The 20,468-nt window shown below is 37.2% G+C and overlaps 1 protein-coding gene across 4 annotated transcripts in view; it reads left to right on the forward strand.

The window, feature by feature from the left end:
* The window catches only part of LRCH1 (leucine rich repeats and calponin homology domain containing 1), a 136,227-nt gene that overhangs the window by 65,622 nt on the left and 50,137 nt on the right, over nt 1–20,468 (forward strand). For all 4 annotated transcript variants that reach the window (XM_086620528.1, XM_086620533.1, XM_086620541.1 and 1 more), the window contains exons 3-8: nt 1,059–1,185; nt 8,261–8,366; nt 8,870–9,006; nt 10,478–10,605; nt 14,118–14,202; nt 18,709–18,814. In XM_086620528.1, coding sequence (XP_086476654.1) covers nt 1,059–1,185; nt 8,261–8,366; nt 8,870–9,006; nt 10,478–10,605; nt 14,118–14,202; nt 18,709–18,814 — 689 coding nt within the window. The remainder of the gene's footprint in view (nt 1–1,058; nt 1,186–8,260; nt 8,367–8,869; nt 9,007–10,477; nt 10,606–14,117; nt 14,203–18,708; nt 18,815–20,468) is intronic.

Here is a 20,468-nt window from a genome sequence, read left to right on the forward strand (position 1 = left end):
TCATGCAGAAGCTAACTAAACTGGTTCTTACTGGGGTGCCACTTCAAGTTATTGTTCATTGTTTTCCTACAGGTTAATACTCATAAAAAAGAAAAAGTTATATGTTAAGAAAACCTTCAAATATTTTATGAAAGACAGTAGTTAATATATTACTCTGTTGAGCTTAAAGTTTATTTTGGGAACTGATCCACAAATCACAAGAAATTAATATTTTTAATCATCTGGAGATCGCAAAGGGTTATGGCATCTGTCATCTTTGAGTTTTAGCTTCTTGAGTAATTGTTACTAGAATGAGAACCTAAATATCTTGAAAGTTTTCTACCAAATTTTGCTTTTCCTTGCAAATCTTCCTGAAAATCTTCTACTCACTTCTCTCCCCACCGACCCCCCAAATAATGGTATGAAGAATAAAATGGCACATGCCAGTCACTTAAAAAAAAATGTTTTATCAACTTCAGGAAAAAGTAAGATGCAGAGATAATATGGCTCAATATGAGTCTTAGAAAGAAACGAACCGTTGATGCTCCCAGAATTTTTTGCTGTATTTACCTGGGTTAATATCATAGACTCATAGAACAACAAATGCTGAGTAATCTTGAACTATAAGTGAGCTTTAAATGAATTGAAAAAACAACTATTTTATCTGTAGTTTGTTTATTTGTCTTCAGTTGGAACAAAAGACATCCCCTATACTCCCACATAAAACCATAGGGATGTTTAAGTACTTGCAAAATGCTGTCTCAATTGACTTTCCTGTATTCAATAGGGAAGGAAGTAGCTGTTTTGGGTGACAACCACTTATTCCAATATTATTAAACCGATATAATGCATTTTTTCCAGAGTAGTACATTCCACAGTACAATTTAGTCAGTAGTGCAGATATTTTTGATGTGCAAGTGTGTTCTTAATGGTTGCCATTTGAAAATTTAAATTTTATCTGCATAAAATCTAACCCACAAAAATAAAGGAATTTTACAACTCTCAGACTTTATGTGAGTATATGGTGAAACATCACTGGTGATTTTAATGGTTGTTTGTTTTGTTTTGTTTCGTTACAGTCGAAATCAGCTTTCTTCTTTGCCAGCTTGCCTGTGTGGTCTTCCTCTAAAAGTCTTAATTGCAAGTAACAATAAGCTAGGTTCCCTTCCGGATGAGATAGGTCAACTAAAACAATTAATGGAGCTGGTATGTTGCTGACCTTATTTTATTTTTTTTATTTTGACTTTGTACTTAACTAGAAACAGTAACATTCACTTTGCAAATATATTTGAATAAATACCTAATACTATAATGCGGGTTAAAAAATTAACTTTTGAACTTCTCAAGTGTGTTGGGTAGTAACACAGTAATAGTTTCCTTTTGTGTTCTTCAGGACCCTTCTAAACACCACCACTGCTCTTGGTTCATTCAAAACTCGGTTTCCAAGTTCATAATCTCTACCTGTGCTACCCACTCCCTCCACTGGCTCTCTGTTTTGTAGTATCAAGTTCATAGTTCTGGCATCAGGCTCCACAAATCTATATTCCACTCTGTAGCACCCTCCCCTTCGGTTTCCTTTCTCTCTTATTACTGTCTGCTTACCACATTGCATTCTGCTAGTGATATTGGTCTTATCAGCCTGTTTTCATTTTATTTCACAGTTTTTGTTGTGGAACCTTCCTTTCCTTGAACACCCATCTAAACAGATTTACAAAGTTATTATGTTCCTCTTGTTTTGAGAGCTGTCCACATGACTACTGTTTCTGCAAGCTGTAGATCATCTATAATATATTGTCTGGTAATTGAGAATCTGAAAAGGCAATAATTATTTGGTACCTTAACTTAAAATTATTTTAATTGCACATGTTTTTTCAAAGTTTGTGTGTGGAAAATGCATATAAGAGAATGCTTCCCTTTCTCTCCCTGTCTTAGAATCATAGAATGGTTTGAGTTGGAAGGGATCTTAAAGATCATCTAGTTCCAACACCCCTGCCACAGGCAGGGACACCTTCCACTAGATCACATTGCTCAGAGCCTCATCCAACCTGGCCTTGAACACTTCCAGGAATTGGGCATCTACAACTTCTCTGGGCAACCTGTTCCAGTGCCTCACCACCCTCACAGTGAAGGATTTCTTCCTTATATCTAATCTAAATCTGCCCTCTTTCAGTTTAAAGCCATTGCCCCTTGTCCTATCACTACACACCCTTGTAAAAAGCCCCTCTCCTGCTTTCTTGTAAGCCCCCTTTAGGTACTGGAAGGCTGCTAGAAGGTCTCCCCAAAGCCTTCTCTTTTTCAGGCTGAACAACCTCAGCTCTCTCAGCATGTCTTCATAGGAGAGGTTTCTTCAGCCCTCGGATCATCTTCCTGGCCCTTCTCTGGATCTGCTCCAACTGATCCATGTCTTTCCACCAGAGCTGAACACAGTACTGTGGGAGTGTCTCACGAGAGCAGAGTAGAGGGGCAGAATCACCTCGCTCGACCTGCTGGCCACACTTCTTTTCATGCAGCCCAGGATGTGGTTGGCTTTCTGGGCAGCTGTGCACATTGCCGGCTCATGTTGAGCTCCTCATCCACCAACACCTACAAGTCCTTCTCCTCAGAGCTGCTCTCAATCCATCCTCCACCCAGCCTGTACTTGTGCTTGCGATTGCCTCGACCTGTGTGCAGGACCTTGCACTTGGCCTTGTTGAACTTCATGAGGTTTGCATAGGCCCACCTCTCCAGCCTGTCCAGGTCCCTCTGGATGGCATCCCTTCCCTCCACTGTGTCAACCACACCACACAGCTTGGTGTCATCAGCAGACTTTCTGAGGGTGCACGCTATCCCACTATCCATGTTGCTGGCAAAGATGTTAAACAGTGCTGGTCCCAATACTGAGCTCTGATGAACACCACTCGTCACTGGTTTCCACTTGGACATTGAGCTGTTGACCATAACTCTTTGAGTGCCACCAATTTCTTATCCACCGAGTGGTCCATCCGTCAAATTCATGTCTCTTCAATTTAGAGACAAGGATGTCGTGTGGGACAGTGTCTTCCTCTGTTGTATATTGTAGGTTGAGACTCTGAATTCTCTATGACATATGATTTATGTCATCCTGTTATTTCTGTTCACCTTGACCTCTGAAGGTATAAATTGACAAATAAACTACATTTGACACTGCTACTTTATGCATACTCAAACAATGATATTTGAATTTTCTTCCAGCTGTTGGTATCTCCATTGATAGCATTCATCTTGCACATCTTTTTGGTATCTGAAAGTGCCTGCTTATCATATTTTTATGTCAGTAGTTTCTCTACTAAATTACATTACAGTAATTGAGCTGACCTTGCTTTAGGCCCCAGTCCTGCTATTGGTTCTTCATATATGGAGTGAAGTGGCAGCTGTGAGGCTTTTTTCCTTGTAGTGGTCCTTTTATAGAGTGTCCTGTGGTATCAGGCTTCTGGTATTTATTACAACTGATCTGTTGGTGAGGATTGGTAGTAGTTTCCTTTTCCTTTCTGGGTTACGCCTGAATTAAAGACTACCAAGTTTGTTTTGTTTAGTGAGCATTATTAGTTTATCTTATTATATATTGTATTTTTTTGCATGTGTGATGGGTTTAATTAGATTACTGAAGTGGTTTTGATTTAATTAACCTTCAAAAACCCCTGTATTAGGCTATAGCATTGTTTCTTGGGCTGAATGGTATTAAACTCATCCTAATTTAGGAGATAGGATGACTGAGTAGATGATAAACAATTGGAACTTGTTAGCTCTTGATTGCTTCTAGTTGAAATATAGTCTAGCTTAGTGGTGGGGAGTTCATGTAAAATAATTGAAGGACTTGGCCTGATTCTAGCTAGCCAAAATAACCCCTTTTATTTATATTAACTGAGATCTGTGATCATATTTTCAGTAAAGAGCTGCTGAAGTGCTTTTATATCTAATTTCCCCTTCATTTTTTAATTTGAACCCTCCCAGTAAGGTGAACTAGCATTGCTGAAGCTGGAAGTGTTTCATTTGTTAGTAAGAGTTTGTACATATCTTAATAGTAGCCCTTATCCTTATTTTAGAATTTTGAAAACTTAAAAATTAAAAGCTTGGAAATCAATGTAGATTATACTGAAAGGAGATAGGGTTTTGAAAACAAAACATATGTTTAAGTTAACTTCTGGAATACTGGATTTTCATATTACTTTCCAGTTACAGTATAATTTCAGTGTTACTCTGTCATGAAGAACACAACAATTCCTGCTCTAAAAATATTTCAAATGGGAGGCTATAGCAACATGTCCCTTTGATAGCCCTGAAGTATTATGAGCTGAAGAAGGTCTGATGTTAGTTCTTTGTTATTAGAAGGGAAGTGAATAGCAAGTTTTTGTTAAATTGGGCACGGTTCTGTTCAGATGACCTGATTGCTTAGTTTGATACGACCATGACTGTTTGCATTTCCAGTGAAATGAGTAGCATTATTTAGCTGGAAATGAATAATCTGTGATGTATTGGGAGAAGCAAATAGTGGTAGGATTGAGAGCCAGGGTCTGTATTGGCATATATAGTATAATGCAGTTTAGATAATAAGGTGATCATTGTTCTAAAATAAGTAAAAAGGAAAAAAAAAAAGATTAAGTCATACTGCACTTGTTGTGCAAAACATTCAGCTGTGTGAGAGCAATGCCAGCCTGAACAGCGTGTGGCCTCCAAGCAACACCACCACCCAGCCCTCTGGCAGGGCACACGGTTGTTTTGGTACATACGCAATGCTTATGCTGAGCAGGGGATCCATCCTGAGAGGTGACAGATACCACCTGGCTGCATGCAGTTCTTGTATTACTAGGACTTTGCCAGCTACCCTTGGGTTCCCAAAGTGTTTCACAAGCTGCATGCAGTAAAATCTGTGTGTACCTAGCAAATGGATTTTTTTTTATTACCTAACTTTTTGAAACAAGTTTTACCTCTGTAGTCTCTCTAGAATGATGTAAGTGTAGTTTGCTGCAAATTAGGTCAGATCTTTCCAACTAACTCTGCTTTTTTTCCCCCTCTCTCCTCCAAATTGTGGTAGGTGGTTCTTTTTCTAATACATGCATATGTTTTTATAAATTTTATACTTGTGGCATAGAATGACTTAGGTATTACATGCAATAAATTTTCCTGTATTCTTTCAAATTTTTGGATTCTGGGTTATATAGATCTGACAGCTATCTTACAAGCCTCAAAATAACATATGAATAATTCTCCCTGCAGGATATATTACAATTATTTGCAAAATTTGTTTGGGAAACTTTTATTTGCAGCTACGTGACTCAATCATACCTATCCTGTCAGCCAGGAGGATGAGTGCAAAACTGATATGAAGATAATCTGAAACTTGCCTTCCATCAAAGAAAAGTAATTGGGCAGAAATGGCTCAGTAATTGTACCCAAAACTATCAGATGTACAGTAAAATTCTATTCTCCATCTTATCAGGCAGTATTGCAGTTGTGCCTTCTTCAGGTAACAGCCTTCTCCATCTCTGAGATGCTCCCGTCTCATGTTGGAAGCCTTTAATCCCTCAGCTGGAATTGTCCTTCACTCCATCCGTTTAATCTGGGCCAGCAGCCTGACCAAGTGGGATCTTCTGCCTTAAAGGATCCATGTGCTTATGCACGGTGTAACTTCTTTTTACCATTCAGTATGACTTGTATGTCACAAGCTCTGACAGAATCCACGTGCTTTTTAGGAATAACAGCTCAGACAGGAGTCCCAAGTTTTAAAATGGATGTAAGGAGGAAGTTTACCTCAATTTGGATGCTTTGTATAAACTTCTCTGTGTGTGTCAATAAATATGTTCATATGGAGCCAAAATACCATATTTGTTTTTCTGTTTATATTATGCTGAGTTTTATTGGTTAAAGACAATTTAAACTTTACCATAAACAAAAGAAAAATGATTATGATTTTAATTTGTTTCGTGCCATTAAACTTTGTGCCACATAAATTAATGTTAAATTAAATGTGCCTTACATTTCTCTAGTCTTGAAAAATTGTGTTGACATGGCATAACTGATGAGAACAAAATAGAATTAATGCAAGAAGTCTGACCTTCAGCAAATACTAGCCCCTTGGAACTTGAGAAGGTGTTTGCACTTCAGTTGGCTGTAGGTGTCCACGAAGTGAAGTTTCAAACTGCTGGTTGCGTGATTGCTTAAAACAATTAATAGCTTGAAAACCATAGGCATTTGACTTTGATAGTATTGCTTCCATTACTGCCAAAGTAATGGGAAAGAGTAGCACTGTCTCTGTCACATACGTGCTCATGAAGTCTAATAATAGTCAACAGCATAAGTAGAACTAGAAATGATGTTGTAAGTCTTTGTTTTCCATGGCTATTCAAACAAAGTAATAAAAAAAAAAAGTTGGATTGCAGTGTTTAGTAGGATAAAGGATACTGCTGTCTCTAGAGATCTCGTGAATGCTGACATGCTGTCATAACAGATCAGTCTTGTTGAGGATGTTTTGAAAGGTTGTAAGTGGACTTTGTTTTCGAGGCTATACACTGCTAGTCTTCCCCCCCCCCCCCCCCACTTCCTCTAGAATTCTCTGGCTCTTTCCCTGACTTGTTCTGATGTGTGTGTATAAGTTCACTTGGTCTAGAGTTTCCCGGCCACAAGGTGACTTTGAGTTTAAATTCCGTGCTCTAAAAAATTACTATCTAATTATGAAGTTGTTTAAAGTCTGTAAATTAAAAATAGGACAGTAAAGCTTTAAAAATAAGTGATCTGGGAACAGCGCAATTAACCATACTTTGTGGCAACTTGGGCAAAAGATACACTCATTAACTGGGATTTTTAATTTCCTTCTCTAAAAGCTAAAATAATTTCCTGACTGTGTTTTGATAAGGGACGGAAGCTTTGACAACAGGGAGATTCTGTTACAAGAAGAAAATTGTCTGATACAGAGAGCAGCATTGCCAGATCACATTTTGCTTTTCCTGTCACTTTTTGTTGACTAGTTTTTGGGCTTGAAGACAGAGAGTTAATGTAATGCTTTTGACTAGTTTTGACTAGTATTAAAGCATTTATCTTCAAAGAGATGACTTCTAGAAATGAGACTGACTTCTAGAAATTACAAAATTCTACAAAAGTCTAGAGATCCCAGATACTGTATAAGTCTATTTGAAACAATCAAGAGAGTAGAGGTGAACGTCCTAAAAGTTATTCTGTTGGCTATTTAGGAAAATTTGGTATTAGCCCACTTAGCTTTCATACAATGAAATACTGTTTACTTTCTTTAAAGCAGAAATAGAAACATAATCGGGACATTGCTCAAATTTACAGGTTGCCTGGGACGTAAGCAGAGATTTCAATGTCTTTTTGATTTCACACTAAGTGTAAACCATTTGGCAGCAAAAGCGATAGCTAGTATCTGAAAACGATCTCATTTTAGACTGACTTAATCCAAGAAGTTAATCTTTAGTACACATTCATAGCAGTTTCTTGTTAGCAATAGTGCTAAAGTATAATATTTATTACAGTAATACTACTGTAATATCTGATTGCTTGAAATTATGCTCAGTATAGCCAGGCTCTGTACTTTCAACTCAACTTTACAGCAGTTACTCCTTTAGGAATGCTGAAATGAGGATGGGTTCCAATTTCATCCAGATTATTAAGCCAGTTGTATTTCGTAATGAAAATCAGACCTATTTAGAACCTGTCTAGGCAGTTAAGAAGTACCTTTTACAAGAATATGTGGAATATCTATGCAATACTAAACAAGATCCGTCCTATTTTATTATGGCCTACTACGCGATGTGAAAATCAATTATATGCCTTTTCTGAGCATCGTTACAGAATGCTATTGCTGTTTTCTCTTTTTTTTTTCAAGTTTTGCTCAAATATTCCCTTCAGAAGAACAAGAACCTTTTTGAAAAAATCAGATCCACACACTAGCAGTTTTATATTTCATCCAAACATATTGGGTTGTATACTTATGGTACTGAGTTCTTCATAGGAATAAAAGTTAAGAACAAAAAGGTAGAACATCTTAAGCAAATGGTTTTGAATGTTTCTGTAGAAATTAACTTTCAAAATTAACTTGTTCTTCAAATAAGAATTTGGTCTGGGTTTTAAGTTATGCGTAAATGTTTTCTTATGTATCCAGTTTTGTGAAGACAGGACATAGATGATTGCGTGTTTTCAGGTTAATAAAATGTTACAACTATAATAGCAAATCAGCTACAATTTCATGTCTGTATTACTTAACATTAGGAGCCAAAAGTTCATTATTTCTATTGTTACTGTTTTGCTGTAGGATGTCAGCTGTAATGAAATCACAGCTTTGCCACAACAGATAGGCCAGCTGAAATCTTTAAAAGAACTGAATGTCAGAAGAAATTACCTCGAAGTTTTACCCCAAGGTAAAAACAAACCAACCGAAAATCCTAATACCTTTATGGTACCTGTTTTTATTAGCATTTTGAAAGTGTTTTTTAATCATGTAAGTAAATGATTGAAAAGTAGTAATTACTTTGTGTTCAAATTTATTCCATTTGAATTTGCAGAGTATAATTCTGTGTTATTCACAAACAGCAGTGTCTGAGGTTTCAATAATGATTTTTTTTTATGATTCTAAGCATCTTTTAAGTTGTACAACTATTTACCTGTGAATGCAGTATGGGAACTGTCAGCTGAGTTTCAGGAAAAAAAATATTTCAAAGTATTTATTTTAAAATTTATTGTCACTTGTATAACAGTAACACTCTTTTCATTTCTCAGTATAGAATGGAGGAAATGTTGGATCGTATTCCTGCCTGAGTTTGTGTTTTTCCTGAATGCAAAAGGTTTATTGAGAAATATTTTCTCATTTTAAGGCAAAAAAAATGCCAGATATAACACCTTCTCTCTTTTTTGTTATTTTTAGAACTAGTACAGCTTCCTTTGGTAAAGTTCGACTTTTCCTGCAATAAAGTGCTTGTGATTCCAATTTGTTTTAGAAAGATGGTGCAGTTACAAGTATTATTGCTTGAGAATAATCCTTTGCAGTCTCCACCAGCACAAGTAAGTAACATCTGTAATTTAAATTGTGCCTTAATATTGGGTGGATGGTAACAAATTATAGCCTATAAAATGTCATCTTTACAATTGCAGGCTTCTGAACTTCAGTCATCAGAGACATTAGTTGTTGATATATAGAATCATAGAATTGTAGAATGTTTTGGATTGGAAGGGACCTCAAAGATCATCTAGTTCCAACCCCCCTGCCATGGGCAGGGACACCCTCCACTATACCAGGTTGCCCAAAGCCTCATCCAACCTGGCTTGAACACTTCCAGGGATGGGGTATCCACAACTTCTCTGGGCAACCTGTGCCAGTGCCTCACCACCCTCAATGTAAAAAAATTTCTTCCGTATATCTAATGTAAATCTCCCCTCTTTCAGTTTAAGACATAGAAAGTCTCCTATTTCTATGTATGAGTCTATGCACCACTTGAACCAGCTTGAGTTTAGATTTCCATTCTGTTAGCTGCCTGTTTGTTTTTGTCATTTCTATCTGCATATGAAACTTAATGTTGGAGTACGTATATTTTGTTGAAAAAGAGAAGTGAGAAAGGTCTGGATAAATTTTTTCTCTGTGAATAAGAACCTAGTTCTAGAAGGTTCTACAATGATTTACTATCAACTTAAGAAATATTCATATGGTCTACAATGTAATCCATGTGAAATTTGTTTTATTTTTTGGTGTAAGTTCATAGATTGTGATACACAAAGAAATCAAACTCCTGTTCTCAACTGTAGGCCGTGCTGAGAAATGGTGATAAGAAATGTATGGATCTTGTGTTTGCTGCTTAAGGACAACTTCGTTGTTGACTGAATGGACAGTAAATTAAAACTACATCTCTGAAAGCTACAATTGGTCTAGATCAACAGCTGCTGAAATACTTAAGAGTTTTCATTACATTGGAGAAATGCTTTTCATAACCAATGGTCTTGCTGCTCCTAATCTCAAAAAATACAGAGCACATTTCAGCAAACACTTGATCTAAAAGTGTGCAGTTAAAGGAAAAAAAAATTATTCTAAAATGCAGGTGAAATGCATCATAAAGATGCTTGGACACTAGTAAAAACAATGTGACTAAGAGCATAGAGGACATGCTGATTAAGTGTAGTTATTGACTAATTTTGGAAAAGTTGTTCAATTTACGGTTAGTAATAGGCCATACAATAAATTTTATCATAATTCTCTTTGAGTGAAAAGCTCATTGGGATTTTTTGAAGTAAAATATGTTCTTTTCTTGTTTTTTGTCTTACTGTGAGGGTATTTATACTAGTACACACAAATAATTGATTGGGTAATTGAAGTAATTCTTAGTACTTTTTTAAAAAAACGAATTAAATCTGTTTTCCTTTATGTGATATCTATTGTATTGAAATGAGTTGGTTTTCAGGGAGTTTTATGCTAAGTGACATTTGGAATAATTTTTTTCTTTCATTCTCGTTATAAACTTGACTTTTTTTTCTTGTCTAACAGATTTGTACAAAGGGTAAGGTGCATATATTCAAATATCTGACTGTGCAGGCCTGTCAGATTAAAACAGCAGACTCTCTGTATCTTAATGCCATAGAACAACAGCATTTGCCACAACCTGTAGAAGAGAGGTATGTATGAAAATCTTACTTAATTTTTTTGTGTAACACATATTTATTTCACTTTGTTTATATGTTTAGCTTCCAGAGTTTCATTTGTTTAGAGGCTATTTACAGTGCACTTTTTTGAACAGAGATTTGTTTTGTGTTTATATATTATATTCTAGTGAAGTCTCTATAGGAGTTTAGAACAAAACATTTTTAACAATCAGTTCTGGTTAAAGTTAACAACACATTAAGAAAGAACTTAAAAGTGAACCTTAGTTGACCACAATATGTTGAAAATAATTCAGATGGTGGTATCATTAGGTGTTGGAACTTTCTTGTAAATCTATTAACACATTGAATAAATTTTAATTTCTTGTGTTGTTTTGTGATTTATATATTTATATATTCATCACATAGTCATTTTAAGTTTTTTATTCATCCAAAGGCTTATCCATCCAGCAAAGAGAACTGCATGAATGTTGAGACCCTTTTAGAGTGAGATCTTCTAATTTGTTTACAAAATGAAAGACACAATCATTAATGCCTTGCCTCACACATCTAGTAAATGTCATCTTGTGTTGTGGTTTAGAGACAGGAAGCAGATATGGAGCTGCTCCTTTCTATGACATAACTAATTGGAAACCAGCTTTTAGCCAGCTCTTTCTTGGCTAGCATGGGAAGTATAACATAACCAATCAGAGAAAGTATGATAGTACCTTATTTTTGGAGAGAACACTCAATAAAACCACAATGTTGATATAAATAAAAGTAGAGATGTAGCTGTTAACACCTTGGGCAAAAAAAACCCACAGCTGCTATGGAATCTCCCTTCCAGTCATCTAGGTAGGGTTTCAAGCAAATTATTTTCCTCCATGTATGTTTGGAGCCACCTTTGTGAATTTCTATCACATAAATGCCAAAGGTGTGAAGAATTTAGAATGAAGTGTAAGTTTTCTATTTGGGAAACACCTACTAACCAGTAGGTACTGTTTTGTTTTTTTAGTATACAAAAAAATTGACAGGAGTGTCACATCCTGAGGATTGTCACATCCTGTATGACATATTGGTCATTTATAGGCCTCTATAAATAGAGGCCTCTTTCTATAGAAAGGCTTCTATAGATATGTCAGTGATAAAAAGAGATCTAGGGAAAATGTAGGCCCTCTCTGGAAGAAAACGGGAGATCTGGCCACCCAAGATATGGAGAAGGCTGAGGTTCTCAATGACTTCTTTGCCTTAGTGTTCACTGGCAAGAGCTCTAGCAGCATGGCCCAAGTCACGGAAGGCAAAGGCAGGGACTGGGAGAATGAAGAACTGCCCACTGTAGGAGAAGATCAGGTTCACGACCATCTAAAGAACCTGAAGGTGGACAAGTCCATGGGACCTGATGAGGTGCATCCACGGGTCCTGAGGGAACTGGCTGATGAAGTTGCTAAGCCACTATCCATCATATTTCAGAAGTCGTGGCAATCTGGTGAAGTTCCCAATGATTGGAAAAGGGGAAACATAGCCCCCATCTTTAAAAAGGGGAAAGTCAGTCTGACTTTCCTCACCAGTCTCACTTCTGTGCCTGGCAAGATCATGGAGCAGATCCTCCTGGCGACTATGCTAAGGCACATAGAAAACAAGGAGGTGATTGGTGACAGCCAACATGGCTTCACTAAGGGCAAATCCTGCCTGACTAATTTGGTGGCCTTCTATGATGAGGTCACAGCATTGATGGATAGGGGAAGAGCAACTGACATTGTCTACCTGGACTTATCCAAAGCATTTGATACTGTCCCACACGACATCCTCATCTCTAAACTGGAAAGACATGGTTTTGATGGATGGACCACTTGGTGGATAAGGAATTGGCTGGATGGTCGCACTCAAAGAGTTGTGGTCAACGGTTCAATGTTCACGTGGAGGCCTGTGACGAGTGGTGTTCCTCAGGGGTCGGTACTGGGACCAGTGCTATTTAACAATGTGCACTGGCAGCTCAGAAAGCCAACCGTATCCTGGGCTGTATCAAAAGGAGCGTGGCCAGCAGGTCGAGGGAGGTGATTCTGCCCCTCTACTCTGCTCTCGTGAGACCCCACCTGGAATACTGTGTTCAGCTCTGGAGTCCCCAACACAAGAAGGACATGGAGCTACTGGAACGAGTCCAGAGGAGGGCCACGAAGATGATCAGAGGGCTGGAGCTCCTCTACTATGAAGACAGGCTGAGAGAGTTGGGGCTGTTCAGCCTGGAGAAGAGAAGGCTCCGGGGTGATCTTATAGCAGCTTTCCAGTACCTAAAGGGGGCCTACAGGAAAGCTGAAGAGGGACTTTTTACAAGGGTGTGTAGTGATAGGACAAGGGGCAATGGCTTTAAACTGAAAGAGGGCAGATTTAGGTTAGATATAAGAAAGAAATTTTTCACTCTGAGGGTGGTGAGGCAATGGAACAGGTTGCCCAGAGAAGTTGTGGATGCCCCATCCCTGGCAGTGTTCAAGGCCAGGTTGGATGAGGCTTTGGGCAACCTGGTGTAGTGGAGGGTTTCCCTGCCCATGGCAGGCGGGTTGGAACTAGATCTTTAAGGTCCCTTCCAACCCTAACCATTCTATGATTTAGGAGTATACAGGTTAGGGTAAGGGGATAGTACAGAGTAGGTACCTATTGATAGCAGCCTAATGCTCCATCATGTAATAATTAACAAATTTTTATTTTAGAGAGTAACTTCACACTTCTAAAGGAAAAACAAACTGATTAGGGTTTCCATGGGCAGATTCTACACAAAATCCTTACTGTTTGCTGATAAGAGATAATTTAAGATTAGGATTAATCTAGTGTTTTATTCATGTGAAGACTGATAAAGTTCTTTTCTAAATTGCTACGTTAATCTGAATTCAGGAATACAACTTTCAAGACTGCAAATGAGGGGATAGTAAAGCATATTTAAAAAAAAAAGTTAGATGATGAGAGTATTGCATCTAATAGTTTACTTTAAAATGAGTAGAGGTCATATTAGGTAATGAAACCAGAAGAGAGAGCAGTTGCCATTCTTATAGTAATTTTTTTAAGAACCTCAATTTCAAGTCTATTTTAAAGCACCAAAAGGAGGTTTCTGTGTTAATAATTACCTGAAGCCGCAGGGAGATATCCGTTCATTTTTAATGCATCAATGGTTACAATTAAAACAGGTGACTCTAGTTTGGGTTCAACTAATTTAGTTGGTTATCCCATGGGTAAATGACTTCAGATGGACTTCTGTGCTACTTAGCTAGTAACTAAACGTTTTTACCTAGTGCATAGGCAAAAGAAAACTTTATAGCAGGTTATTTCTGTTGTTTTCATTAATCTTTAGGCTAACCAGCCATTCCATCTCATCTATTTTACTATCACCAGCCTGCAAATTTGTATTTTTTTACCATACCAGGCTGTTTCAACCTTTACCATTAAGACTGGTTGCAATTTTGCCTTGATCTATGTGAAACCAGGACAGAATTCTACCGGTAAATGCCAGGATAGTTTTTTATTGATTTATTTAAGTATTTTTTTTTATTCACATCTAGCATTGATGACATCTACCCAAGTAAAAAGGACTCAGACTCAGGTGTTGGTAGTGATAATGGTGATAAACGTTTGTCAGCAACAGAGGTAAGTTGCCTGAATTTTGTGTCCAGCTCCCCTTCCAGCACCCGTACTTTGACTATATTTTAAGCTGGGTAACAACGTGAATAGGTTTTTAGCCATCAAAACTGTGCAACCACATCCTTGGCATGAATTTCTCACTAAGAAACAGCTAAAACAAAGATGAAAGGAGACTGGCATTTTATTTTTCTTTTCATCTGCATGTTTTCTGGAGAGGACAGTGAGATACTTGCTTACAAATGGTCAACAACCTACCAATAGTGAAAATTCACTACAGTTTTCAAGCAGTTTACATAATCTAGACAATGAGGACCAAACCAGAATCCATATCTGCTGTTTCCAGCAAAGTAAATGTCCTAACAGGTTACACACCTGGCTGCTCCTCTCTCTGACTGATGACTCTTTCCGGTTAGGAATTAACAGGAGTTGAGTGTGCCCAGTCCTGGTATGTTCCATGGTATCATGGTTATGGCAGTTTGCTGTAGTGCAGGAACTTCAGAAACTTTATGGATCTTAATGTTTTTACATACTCTGGCAGTTAGGCAGTGCTGGAAATAAGCCTTCAGCACTTTTTTCTGAACTATGTTGTCTGTCTGAGCAAAGAGAAAGGATGGCTTTCCGAATCTAGTGTTGTCCTAAGCAGTTAGAGCTGACTTTCCTAGATCTTTTTTCATTGGCACTGCTCAACTGAACAGGGCACTAAATCTAGTTGGACTTGAACTGAATAAATAGTGATAAATAAGTAAATAATTTGCAACATAATTCAGTGATGATCTTCCTGAAACATATTAATAATGGGATTTGTGTTCTGGCCTAATGGAAAATATTCAGGTCAGAATAAAAGAATGAACTTCTTGCTATTTAAAATAATTTTACACTAATTCTTTAGTGTTTCTCTCCTCTGAGAAAACAGAGCTTCTGTTGCTTTTGAAACAAATGTTTCAAGGTTAGGTATTGAATTTGTAGTTACTAAAAAGCAAATTGAAAATGAATTCACTTACACACTGATCGGTCCTTTAAGTACAAAAGCACTTAAAAAAAACCCCATAGGGATTTCCAAGTATTTGGACAAGTTTCTTTCTAGATGGAAATGAAGCAGAATTAAGATGATTTCTAGCCAAACTTCTAATGGTTTCCCTCTAGTTATGAGAGCCTGCAGTCCATTCAGAGACACAAACTGTTTTGCTGTTCTTACGCTTCCTGAAGCTGAGTTAGCTTGTTAATGAAACTATTATTACAGAATTTCCTCTTAAGCTATAAATAACACCTTTAGAAAATAGATGATCTTTCCTGTAGTCAAAATGTAACAAGTGGAATGCTGCAAAAAAAGTGTTTTAAAGACAATGAACAGTGAACCAATACATTTATATTAGCACAAAGGCTTTTTATATGAGAACTAGTTACTCATTCCATCCCTGCCTGACTACTGCTCTACTATTAACGAGAAAATACATGCTGAGATCAGTAATCTCAAATGTATTTCGGAGTAAATACACCACTCACTTTTCCTTCTGATGCGACCTTTAGTACCTGTGTTATGCATGAGAATCGTGCAAGAAATATTAGCCTGTTGGGAATACAGATTCACATACTTTGTTCATTACAATCAGAAATCTACGTGCTAAACATTAAATGATCAATCATAATGTGATCATTAAAACACATTTTGGAGGGTTTTTATAAATACATCAGACATAAAACCAAACCATAGTTTAGTCTTAAGGCTCTTCAGTGGCTCTTGAGTTTCAGCTCTTTTACAGAAAATACTACAATGTCATTTTGCTTTTGTGTGACTTAAATGAATCACTTGTTTGAATACCAATGTATTTTTTAGGAAGCTTGCTGATTAGCTTTAGGTCCATACGCATAGGAGGGAGTACTTTATGACATGAACAATTTATGTATTTGTATCTGGCTTGTTGTTAGGGTCATTACAGGGTCAATTCTTCAGAGCAATAGTCATCTTGGGCATTTCAAGTGAAAGATACCGTATAGTGTTGCTGTTAAATTGACCACAGCAACTTGAAAGCAAATTCTGCTTTAACGTAGTGCACTCTTGTACCTCATCTTTTAGGAACAGTGTAGTGTTTTGCTTTGTTTTCCACCTCCCTTTGGCCTTGTTTTTTTCCTTAGTTAAAATTCATTATAGCAAGAGGGTACTTGGTAAGATCTGGATGGTGTCCTTGCTTTATTACCTCTAAGAGTGATGCTAGTGCCAGCAAGAATGTATATGCATAATCTGAATTTGGTGTTGGAATAATGTTAGGTATTTTTGGTTCTTACATGTCTATTGTCTTCTGTTGCTAGCTGAATGAAAATAAAACTGTGAACGAAGCAAATAGGATACAGTATTTCACCTATGAAGGAGCAATACTTTTGTATTATCTCAGGCTGCTTTGGATAGTTTCTATTTCATAGTATTCTGGCAGGAAACACCTGGAAAATCAATTGCAGAATTCTGTAGGTCCTGAAAGTGAGACATAGCCTGTTAAAAGAATGATTTTTCTGTTTCCCAATTGAATGGCCCGTGGCTTTTTTTACACCAACATGCCAAAATATTTTCCTAAAAGCTGTGTATGCTACTCTGCTGAGAAAAAAAAATCTTGCCTGTTTTAGTGTTCAGAACTTGTAGTAATGCACATAAGAATATACTACTGTAATGGTTTCAAATGGTAGTTGCGAAATTAACAAAACATGAATCTTTAATCTAGAATAACTAAATTTAGTGATTAGATGTCACATGAGATACAGCCTAAAAGAAAGAGAAGGAACTTCACTGTAACAATGGTTGTCTGAATGAATTTATACTTTGCATGTCTTTTCTGGGTTTTTTTGTGTGTGTTTTTTTTTTTTAGAGCTGTTGGATTGTCATTGTTTCAGGTCTAAAAGAACTAGTGACTTTTGTGCTTAGAATACTTGGAGTGTGGTTTGCTTATTTTCTGTTTGAGATACTAATTTGTTTCATTTTAAAATAAAATATATTTTTAAAATTTAGTTTTAAAATCGACCAATAGGAACAGTACTGCAATGTTAGTTCACTTCATTATAAAACTTCATCATTTTGATAAGGCTTTATCAAGTCCCTGAACATCCTGTTGATTTTTTTCTCTTTAAGCAGAAGACAACAGACCGTGAATTCATAGAGTTTAAAACATGCATTTTATTCATAAAGAACAATCATTTATGGTGGTCTCTATTTACAAAATGCGTTAAGTCCAGAATATCCTTGGCAAATAGGAATAACCACATGCATCTTTGATACAGTTTTTTAAGAGCAAAGCAGATTTGCTCCATCCCTTATCACAAACTTTGGCTTCAGGATTTAAAAAAATACTGTCTACATGGAATATGAACATATAAATGTAGCAAGAATGGCATAGTTCTACTAGAAGCTAGCAACTGTGGAATTGAAGAACTGATTGCATGTAACAATCTCCTATTCCACTGCAGATCTTGTGTTACAATGGGCTGAACTGATAAACAGGGAAATACCATTTCCTGAAAAATATATATTCTTAAAGGATATGGAACAAACTGCTATGTATGTATTATAATGGTTACAATTACAGAATACATGTATGGAATTTGTATGCACAGAGTAGCGAGTTACAGAAACACAGAGCATAATATAAGAATAAGCGACACTAGTGGGTTTGCTGAGAACTGACATTTGCAAAGCTCTGAGAGACTGTTGTAGTGATGAGCTCTCTATCTCAGGAGAGCAGGAACAAAAACTTGGCCTCTTCTGCAAACTGTGTTTTTACTGTAAGTGACCTCAGGAGAGAACATCAGCAGGCCTTACTATGAGCAGATCCCTGCCAGTCCTGCAGAACAGCAGAGCCCTAGTGGCATGGGACAAAGTGAAGGCTAGTGTCAGCACTTTGTGTGGCCACTATCTGTAAAGTTATAGACAGGATAAGCTTGTAGATAAGAGTAACACGTTTTAGTGTACCAACTAATACAGCTGGAAAAAATGGACGAGCTTTTAAGTCAACAAAAACAAGCTGGTGTACTTGAGAGTTTATGCTTTTTTTCAGCTCTACCAGTTAATCTAATAAAAGATATTGCCTCAGCCTACAAAGTTCGTCTTGCTTTAGGCATTAAATTACCAAGCTGCGTGGTAAAGCAGGGTAGAAGCGTCTTGGAGGGAAAGAAAAAAGGAGTATGATACAAGGCTCAGTTTTTCTACAGACTTTGGTGGCTACAAGGAGCCTCTATTTTCAGCTGTCCCAGGAAAGTGCACAGAGACAAGCACAGGGTAGCGGTGTCACTGCAAGGAGAGGACTAGTGCAGTGAGGAAGATAGGAAAAGAGGACAGATGAATTTTTCTGCTTGGCAAGCCTCCTGTGAGGGTGTATTCAGCATGACTGCAACAGGATTTGGTCCTGTTAGATGCTCTGGTATCCTCTCCCATATTAGTTTGCCACTCTTTAGTGAGCGCTTTTCTTAATATGTATGTTTTTATCACTCTTGCTTTCAGCTGAAACCAGTGTTTCTCTTATTTTTCCTTAGCCATCTGATGAAGATACTATCAGCTTTAATGTTCCGATGTCGGACATTGTGGAAGAAGATCAGGTTGTAAAGGAAGATTCAGGTCACCATGCTAACTCAATAAAAGGTTGGAATGTAAATAAAGTGAAAGTTAAATACAGGGAAATTCTGTCCGTAATTCCATGGATAAGACTGTAAATTCAGTTTGGAAAAATCACAGCCCAACAAGCATCAATCTTTCAGGGGCCTACAAACATCAACTTTAGATGAGTTTTATTTACTGCTATTTTCCTTGAAATTTTCAGTGTTTAATTTTGCATTGGATAAATTCCTTATTAAATTGATTTTTCTTGTATATTCTAGTTGAACAACAGACACTTTCGCTAACTTATGCGTTTTAATTTTTTTTGTGCCTACCTACCCAAAAGTCTTTGAGCATGCATATGGAGTCATGTAAAAAGTCAAAAAAAGTGTGCTGCTTAGAACGTTTTTTTAACTCGACTGAATTGAGGTCCTTATAGTCATTTTCCGTAGCAATTCCAATGAACTTATTACACCTTGTCTGAAGAGTTAATAAGTTCTGGTTCTCACTGGGGGAAGAAAAGTGAGAGTTGGTTGAAACCATTCTTCCCAACCACTAATATCAATGTGTAATACCTTATCAAAAGCAGAGTCCATTTCTGTGGTTGGACTTAGTGTGTACATAAACCTTTACTAATCAGAGTCAATGTCACCTCTGGAAACAAGTAAATCTCTTCGGATTTTGCAAGAAAACGTACTTCTATCTAAATTTTATTGAAGTAACTTATATTTTTCTAAATTATATCTATATACTGATGTTTCTCTGAGGTTTGTACATACTAATGATAAATGTCAGGATGAAGTCAGAGAGTTGCATATGGAAAGCCAGAGAGGGACTTTTTACAAGGGCATGTAGTGATGGGACAAGGGGTAATGGCTTTAAACTAAAAGAGGGGAGATTTAGATTAGATGTAAGGAAGAAATTCTTCCCTCTGAGGGTGGTGGGGCACTGGAACAGGTTGCCCAGAGAAGCTGTGGATGCCCCATCCCTGGAAGCATTCAAGGCCAGGTTGGATGAGGCTTTGAGCAACCTGATCTAGTGAAAGGTGTCCCTGCCCATGTCAGGGGGGTTGGAACTAGATGATCTTTAGAGCCCCTTCCAACCCAAACCATTTGATGATTCTATGAAACCATATAAATAGATCAGCCTTTCCCTAGTGTTGCATACCAGATTACATGAACTTCAGCTGAGATACTCATCAGAATTTAGTAGAATACGAAGTGAGATAGTAAGAGCATTACATCCTACAGTGTTTTTGGCAAACTGGAGAGAGTAAGTTATAGGATCAGACCACTTCAAATGGAGAAGAAAATTATTACTGCCTCATACCCCTGGAAATAGTGTATGCAAGCAAGAGATTGGCATGGGCTCTGAAGGCTCTAAATCATTTTATTTGAGTTCTGCTAAGAGTTTAAGTGTTTTTTACAGCATAACAACTCTGAAGTTGCATTAAACTGCAAGTCAGTGGCTGAGTCATCTGAATATCCTTAGATACTCTGCAGCTGTCCAGCTGTGTTCTTGTACAGGTACTGACAAGACATACTTGATGTAGTTCAAAACTGATTCCATCAATGCTTGTTGTGGTGCTTCTGATCTACAACAGTGTAAGCCCAGGGTATTGATTTGTTACAACTTTGAAACGAATCACTCATTAAAATGCAAAGGTCTTAACTTGTTTGAAGGTTTTGATATGCTTTGA

The sequence above is a fragment of the Tauraco erythrolophus genome, chromosome 1 (genome assembly GCF_009769465.1).
Source record: "Tauraco erythrolophus isolate bTauEry1 chromosome 1, bTauEry1.pri, whole genome shotgun sequence".
Taxonomy (NCBI): domain Eukaryota; kingdom Metazoa; phylum Chordata; class Aves; order Musophagiformes; family Musophagidae; genus Tauraco; species Tauraco erythrolophus.